Source organism: Furipterus horrens, unplaced genomic scaffold (assembly GCF_987537825.1).
Source record: "Furipterus horrens unplaced genomic scaffold, mFurHor1.1.pri manual_scaffold_3, whole genome shotgun sequence".
Lineage (NCBI taxonomy): Eukaryota > Metazoa > Chordata > Mammalia > Chiroptera > Furipteridae > Furipterus > Furipterus horrens.
Genome location: NW_028327173.1, coordinates 192,163,135 through 192,185,924, shown reverse-complemented (window position 1 = coordinate 192,185,924; position 22,790 = coordinate 192,163,135). Strand labels below are relative to the sequence as shown.

The 22,790-nt window shown below is 48.2% G+C and overlaps 1 protein-coding gene across 1 annotated transcript in view; it reads right to left on the bottom strand.

The window, feature by feature from the left end:
• Positions 1-4,697: 4,697 nt before the first annotated feature.
• Positions 4,698-22,790, bottom strand: part of LRRC74A (leucine rich repeat containing 74A) — a 32,622-nt gene continuing 14,529 nt past the window's right edge. Inside the window, exons 8-14 of the mRNA XM_090268368.1 lie at positions 21,965-22,050; positions 21,313-21,507; positions 18,402-18,497; positions 15,818-15,964; positions 11,538-11,645; positions 11,314-11,396; positions 4,698-4,782 (exon numbers count right to left, since the gene is read on the bottom strand). Coding sequence (XP_090124494.1) covers positions 4,698-4,782; positions 11,314-11,396; positions 11,538-11,645; positions 15,818-15,964; positions 18,402-18,497; positions 21,313-21,507; positions 21,965-22,050 — 800 coding nt within the window. The remainder of the gene's footprint in view (positions 4,783-11,313; positions 11,397-11,537; positions 11,646-15,817; positions 15,965-18,401; positions 18,498-21,312; positions 21,508-21,964; positions 22,051-22,790) is intronic.

The window sequence follows — 22,790 nt, the reverse complement described above, 5'->3', positions numbered from 1 at the left end:
CACCCCCAACACCCAAACGTGCTCCATGGGAGTCTTGCCCACCTCACCAATAGGGACATCGTTCTTCTAGTTGCTCGGCCTGAAACCTTGGGGTCATCCTTGGCTCCTCTCTTTCAAACAGTCCATATCCTATCTATTGGGGAACGCTGTTGGTGCCCTGCTTCTTTACATCCAGGATCAACCTGCACTCACTGCTCCCACTGCTTCCACCTTCAGCTCTTGCCTGGGTTGTTGCAATAACGTCTCAAGGGATCGTTCTGTTCTGCCCTTGGGTCCCTGAAGCCTATTCTCAATGCAGCAGCCAGTCTTCTTTTAAAAGATGTTGGAGTATGCCACTCCTCTGCCCAACTGCCAGTGAGGGCACATGTCACTCAGACCCCCACGTTTTAGATGGCCCTCAAGACTGAACCTGGTTTAGCCTGTGCCCTTGGACCTCCCCTCCCACCCCCTCTCCTTCCCTCACTGTGCTCCAGCCGCTGGCCGCTGTATGGATACTTGGACGCACCAGGCTCACTCCCATCTTGAGGCCTTTGCTCAGCCTGGAAAGCCCGTTCCCCAGATGGCCTCACGGCTCTCCCCCACTGCCTCCAAGCTGATGCTTGAATATCCCTTCTCACCTGTTTGAAATTACAGCCCCCACTCCCTCTCAGGGATGACCCCCCAAACCTCCTTTCCCAGCTCTGTTTTTCCCCAATAGCACTTCTTGTTTTCTAACATACTGTATGTATATCTCCCAACACACTGTATGGATGTCTTCAAACATACTGTATGTATGATTCACTTACTAAGAATACTTATGTGTGGCCAGACTCTTCCTGCTAGGATGTAAACTCCATGTAAGAGATGGGTTTTGTCATTTTTGCTTCCTCCTGTATCCCAAACACATCCACAGGAACACTGGACACATACTAAGCCCTTAATAAATGTTTATTGAATTTAATTGAAGTCACACTTTAGTCTAAATAAACATACATGGTCTTTCTCTCTGTCTCTGTCTCTCTGACTGGCATTCTAAAATTTCCCCCCACTAATTTCAAAAAGGGACTGTTTCCAGTGGCACAATCACAGCACCCTTGGGAAAGGCATTTTGGAGGCTGTGAGTTTTATAGTCTTGAAGTAACACTAAGTGGATCGAAGACCCCCTGTGGAGCCAGGACTCAAGGAAGGGGAAGACCTGAGAACTTCCTAGAACCTCCCAAAGGCAGAGGGGATAGAGGCAGCAGCCTTCAGCCTGGCAGCGAGGGAGGGACAGAGTCCCACACACATTCACGGTGTGACTATAACCAGCCCCCAGGACAGCAGTGAAGAGAGAACCATGGAGATCTGGACAAGTGACTCCCATGGGTGGAACCCCTGGAGCTGAGTCCTTTCAGCTTGTGTTTGCAGCAGGGTGGGCTCAGGGAGCAAACTGGAGTCTGCCCGAGGAAGGTGTGTGGTTGCTGCGCCGGATGATGCAGGCGGGTGGACTTACTGAGAAGCTGACCAGGTCCAGCTGCGGGGACCCTCGCTCAAGGGGGCCCCTTCCCAGGCCCTGGGAGGATCTGGGTTTTGTGCCATTATCAACATTTTTTAAATTTCTCATTTGTTCCGATGTTTTCCTCATTTTAAATGAATATCGCTGTCTATGCTTCCTAACATTGTATTTGTAAGTTTGTATGTTTCAAAGGGTCCACAGATTGCATAGGCTCAGCCCCCACAGAACCTGGGTCGGCCCCTGAGGGGAGAAACCAGCTCTCCAGGCAGGTTGAGAGTTCTGGCCCAGAGTTCTCCCCGGGTGTGACCTGTGTCGCCGAAGCCATTAGCACCGCTGCCTTTTCCAGGCACCTAAAAGGAATTTAATTTCCCTGAGCCAGTCTGGGGTTCTTTTTTCTTGTTTTGTGTCCCCCGACCCTGCCTTAGGTAGCTGAATTAGCTTTGCGGGGTTGGAGGACTTATGAGATTGGAGCGCACTCTGCTGGGAAAACAGAGTACAGCCGGGAGCGAGTACAAGCCAGGAGCGGCTGCAGCAAAGCCCCGCTATGAGGAAGCGGCTCCCCTCCGTTTGGGCAAGGACAGGTTTGCGTACACACACCATGTCTCCCTAATGCAAGTGTGAGCATGCTTTTGCATATGTGCACATGCTTTTGCACACACGCGTTCCATTTCCACTGCGCCCGGGGAGTCCTGCAATTTGGTTCTGACACTAATTACCCAGAATTAGCGTCAGGCTCCACAGGTTAAGGGCTCAGGACACCCCCCCCCCCGCCCCCCAGATTACCCCCGCTTCAGACGCCAGCGGCAGATGGGGTCTCCAGGACACCTGCACTTCTGAACGACCAGCTCCAAGCTAGGTGTCTCTCAGGGACCCCCCTCGATTTTTCTAATTCTCTGGAATGACTCACAGAACTCACTGGAAGTGCTATGATTACAGTTTTATTATAAAGGATATAACTCAGGAGCAGCCAAATGAAGAGATGCAGGGGCAAGATCTGGGAGGAAGCACCGAGGTGCCCTGTGCCCCCTCCCTGTGGAGTTCAGGGCACACCCTCCCAACACACCGAAGAGCTCTCTCTCCATGAAGCACCACAAAGCCTCTGTGCCCAGAGTTTTCATTGGGGTTTCACTGGCTGCATGACTGAACCAGTTTCCACCCCTCTGCCCTTCTGTTGGCTGAAAGTCTCAGCCTCTACACATGTGGTCGGTCTTTCTGGTGACCAGTCCCATCCTGAAACCATCTGGGGGCCCACCCTGAGTCACCTCATTAACATAACAGATACTCCTCACACTCAGGAAATTCCAAGGGTTTTTGAAGCTTGTGCCAGGAACTCGGGGTGAGGGGGTGGGGGGGTGTCATTATGTTCCTGATCCCACCACAGCAATGTGCGCACGCACGCACAGGCGCAGAGTTCTGACTCCTTCATCCGGTCGCCACGGCAGCCAGCCAGCCAGCCCCACGCCAGCTCATGAAGAACTCCCTAAAGTGGTGGCAAAACAACTCCTTAAAAGGCACCACAGGGCCCAAGGTACCCCCCAACCGCCCCAGCCAGGATGTCTGCTTCCTGAAGGAAAACTGTTTCTTTTCTCTAGTTCAAGGCTCCCATCAGCAGCCAGTGTTTAAGACACAGGCTTCCCTTGCCAGTCATTGTTTTCTTTTGTTTTAAACAATCCCAAGCCCCCTGCTTGCCATGGCAGCTCCCATTGTGGCCACACAGTAGAGGCTGCAGCTTGCTCTGCTGACCCACTGACCCGCAGGCCTCGGACCTGAGCAAGCCCACCAGCATGGCTGCCTCCATTGCTTCCAGGACTCCATCCTGCTGCAGGGACACAACTGCCAGAGGGAATTCTCTGTGGGCCTTGGTTCCGAATGTAGCCCAGAGAGTCAGTGTCTGGTGACCACATGGTCCCGAGTCCCAGATGGAAATCACTGCTGGCCCTCCTCAGGCTTCTAAGGTGAGGTATACCCAGCCCAAGAATGGGGTTCAGACCTGAACAGCCAAGAAAAATGTCAGATGTCCACTGTGTCCCCTGCATTGCCCACACAATTCTGCTGGTCCCTGGTCCTGCCACCTGCCTCCAATGCTAAGGATTCTAGACAATTTTTTATTTTATTTTATGCAAGCCGTAGACCAAAGCCTGAGATTGGAATGATTTCCATGAGTCAAAGACCTCAGTACTTAAGTGTTTCAAAGGTGGCTGCTGAGTTTGGCCCCTAATGTGCCCTGTGACCTACAGCTCCCTGCCACACTCCCTCTGTCGTGAGGTCATGCTTACATTAGCACTTATTGCGTGCCAGGCCTGGGCTCAGGATTTCACGTGCATGATTTCATTATATCTTTATAGCAACCATATGGGGGAGGGGGTACTATTATTATCTCTATTTACAGATTAGGAGATTGAGATTCAGAGAAGCTGAGTAGACTTGCTCAAGGTCACAAAGGTGGTAATTGGTGAAGCCAGGCAGAATTCAAACCCAGAACTGTCAAGTGCCAGAATTTGTATGCTTAACCTCTTTGAGTCTGGTACACAGAGCTATTCCACACACTTCCTTCTCTTCTCCTACCCCTCATCCCCTGGTACAATTTCTGAGCAATGCAGGGGGCAGAGAGGACATATCAACCTACCTGACCTTGAGACATCGACCACAACAGAGCATCACCACCTGCCTCCCCATCAGCCAGTCCAGCCTGGCCTGGACATCATGCACATTTACCCTGTGAGTTATTCCTCACTTTGTTTCAGAAAGGATGTAAACAGGGCAAGTAGATTTACATTTCCCCGTATTGGTACGAAGCTGTGTGGAAGCCACAGAGGTGCAGAGCAGTGCAGTGGTTAAGACCTCAAGGAACCAGAGCCATATTTCTAGGGTCTGAATCTCAGTCTTGCCACTTCCTAACAGGAGACCTTGGTCAAGAGGCTTAATTTCTCCAGTGTGGATAATAGACTTTATTGCACAGGTGAGGATGCAAAGAGTGAGCGCATGAAGCCACACAGAGCTGGGCATGGAGAAGGGGCACACCCAGGGTGCCGTTTCTGGGCTGCAGGTTGGCCCCTTTCAGTGCTGAGCATGTGTCCAGCGCCTCTGGGCCACCTTTGCCCTGATGGCCTCTCCTACCTCTGCAAGGTCCCTCTACCAACACATCGGTCTTGAGCCCCTGCTGGGGTCCTCCTTCCTGAAAGTCCTCCTCACTTGGCAAGCTGACTAAGCGCGAGCCAGGCCATTACCAGAGGGCGTGTACTTTGCTCAGCCCTGTCCAGATGGAGCCTATCTCCTCTGTGGTCTTGCCCAGCTCCGGGGTGGGCTGACTGGGGGAGGGGAATGTTTAGGGAGCTGTTACTCGGTGCCTGATTTTCTTCCTAACAACAAAGGTGCAAGGTAGCTCTTAGTAACCTTGATCCACCCTGAGCCTTGGAGAGGTCTGCCCAGGAGTCAGTCTGCTGGGCCTTTTGGGGTTCAGGTTTCATGCCAGGCTCCTCAGGAGCAGAAGTTTGAGAGATCAGAGAAACTGCATGGCAAAGAGGGCAAACCTGTCCGTAAGCTCAGAGCACAGAACTTAAGAGGACTTTTGGAGCTGACCTGACACCTCGTGGCCACAGGTGGGAATTATTCCACATTGGGAAAGCTCCAGGGCTGCTTCCTGCAGGATTTGGGCTTGACTGCCCTTTCCTTACCTGGGTCTGTCAGTCTCATGAGGTGGCCTGGGGTGGTGGTGAGGGAGATTTCAGCTTCCCTATATCTCCATAATTCCCCAATAGTTACTCAAGCAAAAAATAAAATTTTATTTAAAAATTGCTGCCTTTTAATTTTTATGCAAAGGATGAGTAAAAGCATCTTGAAAAACAGCATTTTTTTTGAAAGTATATTTTATTGATTATGTTGTTACAGTAGTCCCAATTTCTTTTCCCTTTGCTCCCCTCTGCCCAGTACCGCCCTTCCCTCCAGCAATCCCACCCCCCTAAGTTCATGTCCATGGGTCATGCATAGAGCTTCTTTGGTTTCACCCTTTCCTATATTATTCTTAACATCCCCTATCTATTTTGTACCAACCAATTATGCTCTTAGTCCCTGCACCATTTCCTCATTTCTCCTCCTTTCCGCTCCCAGTTGATAATCCTGCAAATGATCCCCACATCTTCTATAATTTTGTTCCTCTTCTGCTTGTTTGCTTAGTTTGTTTTTGTTTTTATTTTTTTAGATTCAGTTGTTGATAGTTGTGAGTTTGTTGTCATTTTAATGTTTATAGTGTTGATCATTTTCTTAAATAAGTCCCTTTAACATCTCATATAATAATGGCTTGGTGTTGATGAACTCCTTTAGCTTTACCTTGTCTGGGAAGCACTTTATCTGCCCTTCCATTCTAAATGATAGCTTTGCTGGATAGAGTAATCTTGGTTGTAGGTCCTTGCTTTTCATCACATTGAATACTTCTTGCCAATCTCTTCTTGCCTGCAAACTTTCTTTTGAGAAATCAGCTGAGAGTCTTATAGGCACCCCTTTGTAGGTAACTCTCTTCTTTTCTCTTACTGCTTTTAAGATTCTCTCTTTATCTTGAACCTTTGGCATTTTAATTTTGATGTGTCTTGGTGTGGTTCTCCTTGGGTCCAACTTGTTTGGGACTCTCTGTGCTTCCTGGACTTGTATGTCTATTTCCTTCGCCAAATTTGGGAAGTTTTCCTTCATTATTTTTTCACATAAGCTTTCAATTTCTTGCTCTTCTTCTTTTCCTTCTGACACCCCTATGATTCAGATGTTGGCACGTTTAAAGTTGTCCCAGAGGTTCCTGAGCCTCTCCTCATTTTTTTCAATTCTTGTTTCCTCCTCCTGTACTGGTTAACTCTTTTTTTCTTCCTTATGTTCCAAATCATTGATTTGAACCACAGTTTCTTTCTCTTCACCATTGGTTTTGTGTGGATTTTTCTTCGTTTCATTTAGTATAGCCTTCACTTCTTCCGTTACACATCTGCCATACTTAAGCATATCTGTCAAGGCTGTGAGCATCTTTACCACCAGTGTTTTGAACTTTGCAGCTGTTAGGTTGGCTAGCTCCTCGTTACTTAGTTCTCCCACTGGAACCTTGATCTGTTCCCTCTTTTGGGCCATACTTCTCTGTCTCCTCATCTTGACAGGCTCCTGTGTTTGTTTGCCTCTGTGTCTTAGGTAGACTGTTACTCCTATTACATTGTAAGGAGTGGAGCCTTAGGTATTCTTCAGTACAGGGTGACCCCTTTCACCATGTTGTGGTGCTGTCTGTGGGGAAGGGGTCAGAGAGTGAACAATACCGCTTGCTCAGCACTCACCCCTTTTCCAGGCACTTCTCCCACTTCTGTATGGGACTGGCACCTCTCTAGCTATTGCCTTGGCCGTAGTTCCCAGAGTGGGTTGGTCTGCCGATGTTCTAGGACCGTGGGAGCCCTTTAAACAAGCAGACTCTGGTGAGAGACCGGCAGTTTCCGCCTCTGCCCCAACCCCCACTGGTTTGCACAGTCAGAAGCAATGAGGCTTTATTATCCTCGGTGCTGGAACTGTGAGCTGTGTGGTCTGGTCTGGTGCTGGGAGCGCTCCCCAGGTGTTCCTCATGACTATTTAAAATGTTTGTGCTTTCTGCTAGCCTGCCGCTGCTGCCACCACTGCTGACACCACACTGCTTCCTCTCCGCCCTGACTCCACCCCTCCTACCTGTCTGTATGAATATTTCTTTATATCTTTGTTTGTTGAACTTCCATGCAGCTCAATTTGCTGGAACTTCTGGTTGTCTTTAGTTTTGAGTTAGTTGTATTCCTTCTTAGTTGGGGAGGGAGATGCAGCGTGTCTGTCTACGCCTCCATCTTGGCCGGAAGTCCAGAACTGCAGTTTTTAATGATCTATAATTTTCACTTCATAACAGATTTTGATGCTTCCTGGCCTCCTTGTCCTCAGAGCCAGATACCAGCAGTGATTGGATGCTCACTTACAGGCAGGAGACTTGATGGAGAATTTTATGGATTATAATAGACTTAAAAGACATGGTCTTTTAAGCAGATTTGATTTACTTGGGGAGTCAGAACAAAGACATCTACATATTCTGACGGGTATGGTGGACATGAACTTCGGCCCACAAACTCCTTAGTGCCTTTCTTTCTTTTCTTTTCATCATCCTAATTTTGACTCTGAGCCCATGTACCACCCACTCAATGGAAATTCAACTTCAGGCTAAGACCTTGAATAAGGAAGGAAAAGGGGGAAATATGCTTTGGGAATGGGGACACACATTATTTCAAATAATGATTCTGCCACATGTGCAGAGAGGCCTTGGCATCACCCCCAGCCTTGGTGCAACAGAGTGACACCAATGGGCTGGCAACTTGATTCCTGGTGCCCAAAATCTTCCCAGTTTTCTACCACTTGCCCACAAAAATTGCCAGATGAATGTGTTTGTTCATAGCACAGGTATTTATTGAGCATCTACTATATGCCAGGCACCATATGGTACTACAGAAATGTAGGAGACAGTTCCTCCTTTTATTCACCCACAAAGATGACTGAAGAGGTTAACCAAAACCCTTTAACTTACCTGCCCCCTGCCTCCCCCACTCGGTGTATGCTGTTCTGGGCTATTCCTGTTCTTCCTTTGCTAAGATCTTCATGTCTCCCCAATTTTCCAAGGAGTTTTAAAAAGAAATGCAGAATAGTAGGTCCCTACAACAGATAGGGAAGCCTTTATTGCAGCTATTCTACTTTAGGTGGAACCATGAGGCTCCAAGATCAGGTGGCCAGGTAGGGCTGGGGCCTCCACTAGAAGCCATGTCTCTCTGTCTCCTATCCCTGGTTCTCTCCACATGACCCCTTGGCATTTGCTTCTAAAGGCCCCTGTCCTCATTTTGTGAGCATCTGTTCCCTCTGCCGCTGCCTCCTGCATCTTGAAATCTGTCCCCTTGACACAGTTTACAATTACTATGACAACTGCTTTGTGCACTGACCTCCTCCCCACTGCTCTTTCCCTGCCGCCTAGCAACCCCACTGCATTCCCAGTTTGTCTTCCTGGCTCTTAAAGAGGCTGCCAAGGACGTGCTCCCTGGTGGTCCCTAAAACTGGAGAATTCTCCCCTCCATGAAGGGCACACCACCAGCAGCCCAGAGATGCCAAGACCAAGCCAGACTTTATTGGCTCTCTCACAATCCTGACCTTGGCGTTTGTCCACGGGAGTTTCAGCCAGTTCTGTGCTTCCTCCTTGCCACCCTCCGACTTGCCAGGACTTTTCTGTTGCAGGAACTTCTTTCCAGGCCAGACTTGTTGCTATGACTTCACCATTTACAAGATGCTGGTTTGAAAGGTAAGGGGACAATGTTGAGCACCAATGCAGCCTCACGGCTGATGGACGAGAATATTTAGATAGGCTCAGCTCCAAGCAAGACCATTTGTAAACCCATCTCTCAGCTTGGCAGAGCGCAGAACATGGGTAGGGGTTGGTGTCAGCCCGGAGAGGGAGTAGAGGGCTGCTTTACATTGTTGTCAAGGGTTCGACAGTAGACTTAAGTTTAGAGTGTGCACACCCTTTGGTCATCAATCACACTGTGTTTGCTCCGCTGAGCCCACACTAGAGAACACACATAGACAAACCATCTACAAAAGGATCTTGGTGACAGTATTATCTGTAATAGCAAAACAGAGAGAATAAGTGTCCATAAAAATGACATTAAATTACAAGACTCCTATACTGTGAAATACCATGTGGCAGCTAAAAAGACTGAGCTGGCTCTAAATGTATTAATATGGAAAGATCCCCAGGCATACTGCAAGACAAAGCAAGTTCAGAGGAACATGGCAATATGACTCTATTTATGATAAATAATAAATAGTCTGTGTGTCTGCGTGATATAATACATGATAAAATGCATGTGCACTCTGAGACTACCACGTTCCAAGTAAAGCTCTAAATGCTTTTATGAGCATTAATTTATTTAATCCTCAAAAACTCTTATGCCATGGGTACTATTATTAGCCGCATAATGCAGATGGGTAAACCAAGGCACAGGGAGATTGGGTAACTTGCCTAAGCTTCCACAGGAGTGGATCTGGGGTTGAACTCAGGTGGTTTGGCTCCAGAGTTCATGTTCTTCACCATTATATCACACACACTCACACACATAGTTGATTGCAAGTATGTGGGAACAGTTAGGGAAATATGCACCTGAAATAATTCATGAGGGCACCCTGGGAGGCGGAGAACTGTAGGGGAGGGTGAGATAAAAAAGGACCTTCATTTTCTTCTCACTATACTTCTGTGGATTTAGAATGTTTATAAGTAGGTGTTATTTGTAAATGAAAATAAAAAACTCATGCAACAATGAAAATTACAACTCTGCCCTTCAGTCAAAACTAATAGAGCTGCAGGGTGTGATCTCAGGGTCAGTTTTATGGGCCTAGGAGAGCACCCCCTGACTCAGTTCTAGAGACTCAGGGACCCAGACCCCAGTATTGCCTCTTGATGGCCATGTGACCTTGTCTACAAAGCTGGAGGGCTTGCTGGACCTGTAACCTGGTCTCTTGAACTCTGCCTTGGGCACTTTCCTTCAGCATTCCAAGAAACAAGAGGCTCCACTTTCTGGAGGGCAGGTGGAGAGGTTCAGGGCAGGGGCACGGGTATTGGGGAGATGGTGTACAGACCTGAGCGATTCTTGAGGGGCCCCTTGCTGAATGACAGCTCCTTCCATGCACTGTGCCCACTTGATCCTTACAAAACCCTCTGGGAGGCTGTGGTTATCACCCCATCCTAACAATGTGGAGACTGAGAGCCCTGTGAATGGCCACACCTGTACTAAGAGCAGGGTTTGCAGATGAGTCAGCCTGCCCTTCCCATCTGTGCTGTGGCTTCTCCCCGTGGGAGACGCTGATGGTGACACAGGACAGAAGTATTGGGAGCAGGCTTGTGGGGCAGGACCAGAGGAGCGGCCTCTTCTGATGTAGTTCCTTAAGGATACTGCAAGACACGAAGCTGTAGGGCCTGATGGGACCCCCAACCCGTAGTCCCAGCGGGGTCCTGTGGCCTCTGCGAGGAGGGCTAGCATGGAAGGCAGCTTCTGGAGCCACACAGACCTGGGTTCAATGGCCACTGCTGCCCGTGCTGGCTGTGAGTGCTTAGCTCCTTCTCTGAAGCTCGATTTCATCATTTCTAGCACAAGGGTGATACTGGCACTGACACTGAGTACTGTGAGAATTCAGGCACCTGGGCCTGTTTGGTGACTGGCAGAGTATTTAGCACCTGGTAAGGGCTCACAGGTGTTGGTTATCATTATTGTTATCATCATAGTCCTTTCCTATTGCTTCAAGGACTTCAGCCTAGGTCACAATCTGCATTGTTCCCTAAGCTACAGCAGAGTAGAATGACCTGCGGTTCCCCAATGCGCCGTGCCCAGCTCGGACCTCAGTACTTGGTACCTGACATCCCCCTGCCCTCTCGTCTTTGTCTATGTGACCCCCCCCTGTCTGGGTGACACCTCCTTGTGGGCTACTGTGGTGGCCTTGTACATACCCCCAAACCCCATTCACCACACCAGGGTGTAACCATGTGCTCCTTTTTGTCACCTCCTATCTGCTGTGAGCACTGTGTCCTCAGAATCGGGCCTGTGTCCAGCATCCAGCAGCATGTGGTGGAGCTGAGGCTTGGCTGAGTGAGCCAATGGGAGATGAGAAGGAGGGCAAACAGTGGGGCCAGCCCCGGGGGTGCAGGGTACAGAAACTGCAGACAGGGTGGCCCCAAGAGCTCAGGCCGACCAACCCAGCCAGGGTGACTTATAGAGAGCCAAGGGCCTGCCTGGGACAGACACTGGATGGGGATCGGCCGCTGGGCCTGCGCTGACCTGAAGTTCACCATGCCTTTATGATCATCCATCCGCTTTATCAGCTCCCTGAGCTGGAACCGGTTTAAGAAGACCTTGTTCTGCTGAAGATGTGAATGGGACATGCAAGGTTAACGGAACTCTCAGCTCACCTGCTCTCCAGGCACCACCCCCACCCCACCACCAGACATGCACACACACACACACACACACACAGTGCCTATAGACGCTAGCGATCAGCACACCTGTATCATGGCTTTCCAGAAATCACCCACAGGCATCTTCATCATTCCAGTGGGGCTCAAGCTCTTGAAGAAGTCCAAGATCGTGATTTTTTGCTGGTCTGCATAGCTCTGAGAGAAGCAGGAGACACCAGGAGCCAACGCTTGATCTTACAACGTCTGTAACAACATCCCTCCTCTGCCCTGCCGTCACAGGGTGGCCCAGCCCCAGATCTAGCAGGCCAAGGGGGAATAGAACCAGGAGCTAGAGTCTGCTGGATGTTCGAGTCACTTAAGATCAAGAGTTCTGGCACTGAGGGAATAAGGCTGTAATCATGTTTATGTGTATTATTTTGTTTTGAAATTGCCTCTTCTAAGACTGGTACAGATGGTGAACCATGGATGGTGGGTGGGCTGTCTTTAGCGTAGAGTCCAGAAGACCACCACAAACATGTGCAGTGGGCTTGACTGGCTCTCAGAACTCACTGAATTCTCATTTCACACAAATGCTTACATGGAGATGTGCTGTGTTAGAGTATTTTAAAAATAATATTCAATGTCTTCATTTCAAAAATATTACCCACTAACATGGTAAGGTAACTTTAGATTAGTAGAAAAAAGAAATGAAAAGGAATCCATAAATCCAATCCCACCACCCAGAGGTAACTAACATCTTTTTTTAAAAAATAATTTTTAAGTGTATTTTATTGATTATATTGTTACAGTTGTCCCAATTTTTCCCCTTTTGCCCCCCTCTGCCCAATACCCCCTTCCCTCCAGCAATCCCACCCCCCTTAGTTCATGTCCATGGGTTGTGCATATAAGTTCTTTGGCTTCACCCTTTCCTACATTATTCTTAAATTCCCCCTGTCTATTTTGTACCTACCAATTATACTTCTTAATCCCTGTACCATTTCCCCATTTCTCCCTTTCCCCCTCCCAGCTGATAACCCTCCAAATGATCCCCATACCTATGATTCTGTTCCTATTCTGGTTTGCTTAGTTGGATTTTGCTTTTATTTTTTAGTTTCAGTTGTTGATAGTTGTGAGTTTGTTGCCATTTTAATGTTTATAATTTTGACCTTCTTTTTCTTAAGTAAGTCCCTTCGACATTTCATATAATAATAGCTTGGTATGATGAACTTCTTTAGTTTTACCTTGTCTGGGAAGCACTTCATCTGCCCTTCCATTTTGAATGATAGCTTTGCTGGATAGAGTAATCTTGATTATAAGTCCTTGTTTTTCCTCACCTTGTATACTTCTTGCCAGTCCCTTCTTGTCTGCAAACTTTCTTTTGAGAAATCAGCTGAGAGTCTTATAGGCACCCCTTTGTAGGTAACTCTCTTCTTTTCTCTTACTGCTTTTAAGATTCTCTATTTATCTTTAACCTTTGGCATTTTAATAATGATGTGTCTTGGTGTGGTCCTTTTTGGGTCTAGCTTGTTTGGGACTTTCTTTGCTTCCTGGACTTGTATGTCTATTTCCTTCGCCAAATTTGGGAAGTTTTCCTTCATTATTTTCTCATAGAAGTTTTCAATCTCTTGGTCTTCCTCTTCTCCTTCTGGCACCTCTATGGTTTGGATGTTGGCACGTTTAAAGTTGTCCCAGAGGTTCCTGAGCCTCTCCTCATTTTTTTCAATTCTTGTTTCCTCCTCCTGTACTGGTTAACTCTTTTTGTCTTCCTTATGTTCCAAATCATTGATTTGAAACCTGGTTTCCTTCCCTTCACCATTGGTTTTGTGTGGATTTTTCTTCGTTCCACTTAGCATAGCCTTCACTTCTTCCCTTACGTATCTGCCATACTTAAGCATATCTGTCAGGGCTGTGAGCATCTTTATCACCAGGTTTGGAATTCTGTGTCTGTTGGGTTGGCTATCTTCTCATCACTTATTTTTCCCACTGGAACCTTGATCCATTTCCCCTTTTGGGCCATACTTCTCTGTCTCCTCATCTTGACAGGCTCCTGTGTTTGATTGCCTCTGTGTCTTAGGTAGAGCAATAGCTCCTGTTACATTGTTAGGGGTGGAGCCTTGGATATGCATCAGTAGAGGGAGACCTGTTTCAGCACATTGTGGTGCTATGTGTGGGGGAGGGGTTCAAGAGGGAACAATGCTGCCTGCTCAGCACTCACCCCTTTTGCAGGCATTTATCCCACTTCCGTATGGCACTGGTGCCTCTCTAGCTATTGCCATGGCTATGGTTCCCAGAATGGATGGGTCTGTGGACGTTCTAGGACTGTGGAGGCCCTTTAAACAAGCAAAATCTGCTGAGAGACCGGCAGTTTCTGCCTCTGCCCCAACCCCCACTGGTTTGCACAGTCAGAAACAATGAGGCTTTATTTTCCCCTGTGCTGGAACTGTGAGCTGTGTGGTCTGCTCTGGTGCTGGGAGTGCCCCCTAGGTGTCCCTCTCAACTTTTTAAAATGTTTGACTGCACTTTCTGCTGGCCTGCTGCTGCTGCTGTCGCTGCCGCCACCACCACCGCCATCACATCATATCCTTTCTACCCTGGCTTCGCCCCTCCTACCTATCTGGATGAGTATTTCTTCTTTATATCTTTGTTTGTTGGACTTCCATGCAACTTCATTTTCTGGAACTTCTGGTTGTCTCTAGTTTTGAGGTAGTTGTATTCCTTCTTACTTGTGGAGGGAGACGCAGCGTGTCTGTCTAGGTCTCCATCTTGGCTGGAAGTCTCAGGTAACATCTTGATGTGTATCCTTTCATCTATCTTTCTGTCTGTCTATCTATCAGCTATCTCTCTACCATCTATCTATCCATATATCTATCTATTATCCATCCACCCATCATTTTCCACTGTACATACTGTTTTATGGAATGCTCTGTACTAATACATTGTGAACAACTTCTCAATGGTATTAAAATATTTTTTAGCGGTCCTTTTTTAGTATCCCCACTCACCTGAATCCTTCTTGAGCTTCAAGTCCATTCCCCAACCCCATCTCTGCCAGGAAGCATCCTTTTCTCTTTGCCCAGTTCTACATGACCTCTAATGTGGGTTCTGATTGCATTTGCTGTCTTTGCCAGTTACTTATTATTTATCATAGGACACTTTCTCTTAGAAGTTATTGTATCTGTCCCGTTTTTCGAACCAGATTGTTGGCCCCCTGAGGGAAAGGATGGTTTCACTTTGCGTACACAATGTGAAACCGTCCTTTGGTCTCAATTAGGAGATTCCTTCTCTGTGCTGCTTTCAACAAGGGGCAGAACCCCCCCCCCCAACACACACACACACTTTGCATCAGATAACTCCAATCCTGTTCATTGGAGCATCCTGCTGCCCTTGCAAAACAGGTTTCCCCATGGCTCCACCCAAGGTCATCTGATCTATAAAGATAGTTGATACCCCTTTTCTTTTAGAACTTTGGGGCGACAGCCAGCAATGGGAACACCAGGCCCAAGGCTGTTGCTGCGCTGAGGCGATCAGACCAGAGGTACTCTCACATCCATTAATAGCTCTAATGGTTTCTGATTTTGTATTTTCACTGTTTCATCTGCCTCCTGTGATTGCCAGGGACAATCTAAGACTACTTATAGCTAGGTTGCCACTAGTTTTAATGGACTTGAGAGGTCCTCTTTAAATATTTTACTTATTTATTTTTAGAGAGGGGGGAAAAGGAGGGCGAGAGGAAGGGAGAGAAACATCGATGTGAAAGAAAAACATCTATTGGTTGCCTCTTGTACATTATCCAATCAGAAACCGAACGCCCAACCCAGGCATGTGCCCTGACCAGGAATTGAACCTGTGACCTTTCGCCTTGCGGGATGATGACCAACCAACTGAGCCACACCAGTCAGGGCGAGGGTCCCTCTTTAGCTGAAGTCACCAAAGAGCTGTCCTGACCCAGGCGTGTCTTGCTTGGCATCCTTACCAGCTATTAAAGCCCACATTTATTGGGTGCTTGTTAAATACCAGACATTGTTCTAATCAATTCATGCATATGATAAAATTTAATCTTCACAGCAGCCCATTTTACAGGTGAAGAGGCTGAGGCACAGAAAGCTTCAGTGATTTGCCTTTGGTCCTACAACAGCAAGCAGAAGAGCTTGGCTGGTAGAAATCATCCTGTTCCAAGCCCCTTCCACTTCAGCCCATTCTCAGCTGTTCCATTTTGCTGAGAGATCCAAAATCCACAGGGAATATTCAATGTCTGAGCTCCTCCTTGTCAGAGAGGGAGGGTTGTGCAGACATTTTGGGGGAGGGGAGACCCTGGGTCACTGATTGGAGCCAAAGAACAGCGTTCTCCAGGGGTCCCTGAGGGGTCTGAGAGAAAAGCAGGGGCCTACCTGGATCATTTTCATGGGGTTTCTCCCCAGGAAGGTGGTGTTTTTGACAGAGAGGCCTTGGACAGCCTTGTAGATCACGTCCAGGTAGGGGTGGACAGCATATACCCCATCTAATAGTTTCATGAACTGCTCAGACACCATCACATTCTGAGGCAGAGAGAGAGGGGACCCATCATGGGAGGTCCCACCACTATGCCATCTCCCGGCCCAGACAGTGTACCCGTCAAGACAAAGTCACAGTGTTTGGTCTTTTCCAGTTTGTTCTGCAGTACTGCTCCTAGACTGGGATGGTTCACCTTTTTTAGAGCTTGTGGTTTAACCTGTGAGTTTCCCAGATGACTGATTAGTTTTCTAGTTCAGTGCTGAGGGCTAGTCACGTACTGTCACCTCAGCGCTGTTCTCTGATGGCAAGTGTAAGTATCTGTGTATGACAGATGAGACACAGCGATGGGGTGGTGAGACTGGTCCCATGACATGTCCGTTTGTACACCAGTGTTGGACTTCAGAGCACCCCTCACTCCGACCACCTGGGCATGGCTCAAAATGCACTGGGAACTCCCTTACGGCAGTCCCTTCTGCACTGGGTCACAGGCGGCAGGGGAAAACATGGTTCACGAAATAGCATTTGATCAAACTTGGCCTCCACGGCTTTGGTCAACCTGTTTCACTCCTCAGGTGTGGCTCTGAGTATCTCTTGCCTTTCAAAGAATTAAACCCATGCTTAAGGACTGAAGACATACATACCCCCTTCACTTTGTAGATATTCTAGAGAAAGTTCTAGAAGCATCTATAATAAAGGAATTCCAACACCATTTAGAGTTATGGCAGCATAGTTGCCAAAAGGGAAGGAAGAGGCTAATTTGTTCTGGTAGATTTTAAGCGGCAATGGGATCCCAGCTCATGGGTTTATATGCCATTAGGGACCAAAACAGCACCATTTCTAACATTCCCTTGGACCCACTGAGGCAGTACCTGGGTCCATACCTTCCAACCAGCTCTGTGGGAGGGAGAACCAAATATCCTCAAAGCCTGGACCCGTGGCTGAGGTTCAGAGGCTGGGTGGGGTGGGAGCTAAGGTAGCGTTGTGGGGTGAAAGGTCAGAGCTGTAGGATGAGGGCGGAGAGAGGGCCTCCAAGGAGAGAAAGACCCACGAGCACAAGGAGCCTGGGACAGGAAGGAAGCGGTGAGGGAACACAGGGGAAAGAAAGGAGGTGTGTATTTATGATGATTTATAATCTGTGGCAAACATTAAGTTGAAAATTTACTTATGATTCAATTCCAAGGAGCCTGGGTTTAAACAGTCAAAATAGCATCACTGATATCATTGCAAAGAAATAACATCTTAGCAAAACATCACATTTGTGTGGCATTTAAAAAGGTACCACTGCACCTTTTTAGGACTCTAAAGTGGGAGGCTGAGGCCCTGGGTTTTCTCCTTGCTGTGGTTCTCACCTGCTGTGTGGCCCTGGGCTATACAGGACGTAAAATGGGAAAATGAGGAAAAGCTCTTGCTATGGGTTGAATTGTGTCATCACCCAGAAAAGATGTTGAAGTGCTAACCCCCAGTACCTGTGAACGTGACCTTATCTGGAAATAGGGTCTTTGAGTTAAGCTGAGGTCTTTAGGGTGGGCCTACTCTGGTATGATATAAAAAGGGGACATTTGGCTACAAAGACAAACATGAACACAGGGAGAATGCCAGGTGAGCATGAAGGCAGAGATGGGGGTGATGCATCTGCGAGCTGAGGAAGGCCAGCAATTGCCAACAATTGCCAGGTATTAGGAGAGAGGCATAGAGCAGATTCCCCCTCATGACCTCAGGAGGAACCAACCCCACCAACACCTTCATCTTGGATGTCTAGCTTCCAGAACTGTAAGACAATACATTCCTATTGTTTAACCCACCCAGTTCATGGTTCTTGGCTACAGCAGCTCTGGGACCTGCCTCCTAGAGGAGGATCAAATGAGCTGGCAGACATAAAATCACTGTGGGGAATGAATATAAAAGTAGAAAAGGATAGACAAGCATAGCATATAGTTATTATCAGCTACCACCTTCAGGATGATTCAGGCAAGAGGACCTAGCAACTTGAAGTCACTTCCTCAGGCTTTTCTCATTTTTCAAGGGATTTTTTTTTCTTTCTTTTTACCCTCAAATACTGCTCTGAGTAGAGTAGGCTAGGTTAATAAATGAACATACATGTTTGTCCATGTTTTACTACTCCGATTCTAAAAGTCCTGTGATTCTGGAGCCATTCTGGGATTCAGGGCCATCCACCTGCCAAGCTGACACAAAGGATTCTGTCCTGGGGTCCTCCTGCCCTTTCCCTGGTGTTTCCTCATCTCAGCTCTTAGGTGCTTAGGTCCTGAGTTCCCGGGATCTGGTGAATGATTTCACTTTGCTGTTCCTGACTGCATGGCCAGTCCTATTGAAAGAACCCCTGCAGGGGGCAGAGTTGTACTGGGAAAGGAGTGACCTTTCCATGGAGAGCTTGTGTGAAGGCCTGAGGGACAGAGCTGTTGGCACCTGCCTGCGCAGAGTGGCCGTGGTAACTGTGCGGGCAACTACCCCTCGATTACTTACGGAAATGTCAAGCTTTTCCATCTTGGATTTGGGGTTCCTCTTGATGGACAGGATAAGTAAAGTAGCTCCCTCCATGCTTACGGGGTTCAGGAAAAGCTGCAGAAAGAGGGGCAAGACAGGAGGAAGCTGAGATGGGGACAGGAGAGGCTGGTTCAGAGCACGACCTCCATTTCCTTCCATCGAATGACAATCCCTGTCTTCCACCCAGACTTCTCTGTAAGCACCTGTCTTCCTGTCCATCTGTTCGTCCAACCATTCATCAGCCTGTCCATCTTACTGTTCATCCATCCATCCACCCACCCACCTGTTCCTCTCACTGCCCATCCATCCATCCATCCATCCATCCATCAGCAAACATTGGTTGGGGGCCTGCCATGTGCCAGGTGCTGGGTTAAGAGCTGAGGGAAGCACAGGCAGAAATGAGAAGGTCTCTGCTCTCAGGTAGCTTATGTTCCAGAAGTGCACACAGGCAAATAAGTAAATGGCATCAGAAGTATGACAATGACAGTGACCGAGGTACACACTGGTATTGCAGGACAAGGAAAAGAGCATCTGGTACAGAGGAGAGGACAGCTAATGAAGCCTTGCAGGCTAAATGGGGATTAGTGAGGCATGAAGGAGGGGTGGAGGTGAGGGCAGGGCCAGAGGAGAGAACAGATGAAACAAAGAAGACAAGGGGAAGCAAGTGCCAAGGAGCAGAGGTGTCTGGGCAATAGCAAATGTCTTGTGAGCAGGAGCAGAGAAAACGAGGCTGCAGAGCTGGCCAGGTCACACACGGCCTGTGGGCCTAGCTAAGTGCTTGGGGCGTTATCCCAAGGGTGCGGGGAGCCATGGAGGCTAACAGCTGGCAACATGGAGCCCAGGGGCTCTGCTTACTGGCTTTCTGGCCTAGCGTTAATTCCCCGACCACTGTGCACCTATCCCCGAGGGCTGCTCCGAGGATTCAGTAAATTAATTCAAGCAAAGCATTCGGAAGAGTGCTCAGTAGATAGTAAGCACCCAATGGATGTTAGTTATTATTAGTGAAGGCTTTCAGTTAGGTAGCTTTATGATGGGGCAGGCTGAAGCTTTTATTGAGTATCTACTATGTCTGACTCTGGCACGTGCCATTGAGAAAAGACAGACCTGTGCCCTGCCCTCACAGGGCTTAGCATCTAGAACCCTCTGCTTGCCTCACTTCCCCGGGGGGAATTATTTTTTCAAGATTAGGGAAAGGAGGGCTGGGGCTGGGTGTGGAGAGTAATAATTCTGGTGGCAAAATTGATGTGGCCTCCACCTATGACCCAACTGAGAGTTATAATTTAAGCTTTTTTCTGTCTCACTTTAAAAACATTTTTAAAAAATAAAATATATTTATTATATTTGGTTATTATGGAAAAAAATTAAGGGAGGTCCAAAAATGTTAAATTCCCCTGTATCCTAATAACCAGGAACAGTCTTTGCTCCCATTTTGTTGAGGTGACTTTTTAGTCTTTTCTCTGAACTTTCCTTGGCTTCCCTGGCCACCAAGGCTGGTGAGTCTGTCTTTTCTGAGTTCCACTGGATCCCTACCCCAGCCAGGATGGAGCCTCAGCTCTCCTAGTCACTAGAGGACCGTCTGGTCTGGTCTCCAGTCACCATGTTCCCTCTCCTGGTCAGACTCTGATTTCCTCTTGTCACCCTAGCAGCTTGAAGGTGGTTGTCCTCTCCCATGGCAGCTTATCTTCACTGATTCCTAACTGCCATTCTTCTTCCACCAGGACCCCTGCCCCCACGAACCCCCGAGCCACGCCCACATCTCACAGGAGTCAGAGTTGCAGTAAAAAAAGCCACGTAGCAGGGACTTCCCTCTGCCTACTGTTGGCTGCGTGGCCCCAGCAAATCGCATAGCCTCAGTTTTCTCTCCTGATTCATGGAGCTAGCGGAGCCCACATCAGAGGGTTGGGCTGTCAGGAAGGAGGCCAATCACCTGACACAGGACCTGGCTCATGGGAAGAGCCCCAGAAGGGGAGCCTCATTTTTATCTGTTTTCGAACCTCCCAGAGGCTTCTATGTTATAAATTCGCATCTATAAGCAAATTATTTTAAAATAAGATATGTGTTCATTCATTTAATAAAATGTCACTGGGCACCTACTATATGCCCAGCACCACGCTGGGGGCAAGGGGTATAATAAAAGGCAACAGTTGACACTGTTTTTCTTTTCATGAAGCACTCACACTAGTTGAAGAGAGTCATTCAAATGTGAGTCTCAAAAAAAGTCTGGCCAGTCCTGCGTGGAGGGCTGAACGGGGCTCTGTGGCTCCGGCAGGCTTCCCCGAAGAATTGCTGCTGGAGCTGCTCTCTGAGGCAGGAAGCAGTTTGGGCGAGAGGAGGACAGCAGCCAGGGAGGGAGGGCTGTGGACCTGGACAGGCATCAGCAAGGCCCTGGCAGATCGAAGGGGGTGAAAAGAGGCCCTGAGGCCTGGGGTGGGAGCAAGGGAAAGTGTGAGGTACACTGAGGTCAGAGGAGCACACAGGGCTGAGAGAACTGGATTTGAGCAGCAGGAGGTCATGAGGGGCAGTCTAAACTGGAGGAGAGTAGATGGGGAGGAGGTTGGAAGTCAGATTTATGATCAAGAGCCTGAAGGAGGAGATTCAGATGGGAAGAAGGAAGAGCAGTTAGGAGATGACTACCGTGTGTGCACCAGGTGAGAGCAGGGGGTGACCTTGGGTTTACAGCACAGGACAGTCAAGAATACATGTGCATGTGAAGCACAAGGAAGATTTTCCCACTGATTCTCTTCAGCAGCACCTAGCCCCTTCAACCTGCTGCCCCCATCCCAGCAAACACAGACACACACAATGCACACCTGTGGACACACACATGATGCATTGACACACACAGATGCAAACACAGAACGCCCCATTCCTAGCCTGGCAAAGACTTCACCTTCAGAACCCTGAGGCTCTCATTGAACTCCAGCCCTCTGCTGATTTTGGAGACCCCTTCATTGCTGATGCTATTGCTGCTGACGTCTAGGTAGGCCAGGGAGCTGTTGAGCCTGAGGACCTCTGCTAGGGCTGCAGCCCCCTCGTTCCCAAAGCCATTCATGGAGAGGTCCAGTGTCTTCAAGGTCACGTTCGCCTCCAGGGAGAGGGAAGAAGAGCACCAACATCAAGGTTGCACTCTCTCCCCTGCTGGCATCCAGACTGGGAACTCAGTGGTTCCCGGGACAGTGGTCTCTGTCAGATCTTTCCAGAGCCCTCCCAGCTGGATTCAGAGTCAGGTATTCCTGAAACTCATTCCTTTTGGGTTCTAGTCACTCCCTACCCCATAATAAAACCTCTCTCTTTAAGTACCCCCAAAGATGCCACCTAGGTGCTAGCAGGGTGAATTTTCCTAGATAGAATTTGTACTAAAGAATAATGTGCATCCAGGAATTGCGAGCAGGAGACCAACAACGTGAAGAGCACTTGATGAGAGCTCAGTATACCTGCATCAGGGGTGACCATGTGGAAGAGGTTCAAAATGGTGGGATGGGACCTCTCCCTGCTGCCCCCTGCCCTGGAGCTCAAAGCATCACTCCCAGGGAACGTCTTACCCGGAGACCATTGCACAGGGCCTCAGCCGCCCGTGAGCAGAAGTGATTCCAGCTCAGGTCCAGGGACAGGAGGCCTACATTGAGGGCTGGAGGAGAAGAGGGGATCAACATAGCATGCCTGCGTCCCAGAAAACCCACTCTCAGGGTTGGCAGAATCCATGCCATTGAGAACAAGGATTGCTCAATGATTATGGAAAGTAAAATACAGAGGGAGCCTTTTTGCAGTTATCCATTTAAACACAAAATCATAAGATGATTTCCAATGCTGGTAATGATGAAGTAAAATAATCACACTCATATATTGCAGGTGACAAGAAAATTAATGTTATCTATTTGGCAAATATCATCTGGTCACAGATCTCTTCCTATTAAAATATGTGTACCCTATCACACAGCACTGTCACCTCTGAGATTCTTCTTAAGGAGACAGGACATGAGAAGAGCCACATGCTTGTAGGAGCTTGTCATGGCATCACTTATGAAAGTAAGGCTTGTGACTCACCTGGGACAGGTAAAGTATATCATAAATATCCATCAGGTAGAATGTCGTGCAACCGTTAAAGGAGATGAAAGTAGCCTGGAAACAGGGGTTGTATTTACACAGGGAGGTTGTGATGGGCATGGCACATTATATCACATGACGTCGTTTCATGGAGACCTGCAGGAGCAGCGGTGGCTCCAGAATTTCTGTCCCAGAGAGCTTTAGGGATAGAGTCCGTTGGAAGTAGAGGCATCAGGCTTGTCTAGAAGCCAGGTCTGCATAGGCATTGCACTTTTTTTTTAAACTTAAAGATGCTTTTGCTTACATGCTATGTAGGGTCGGGAA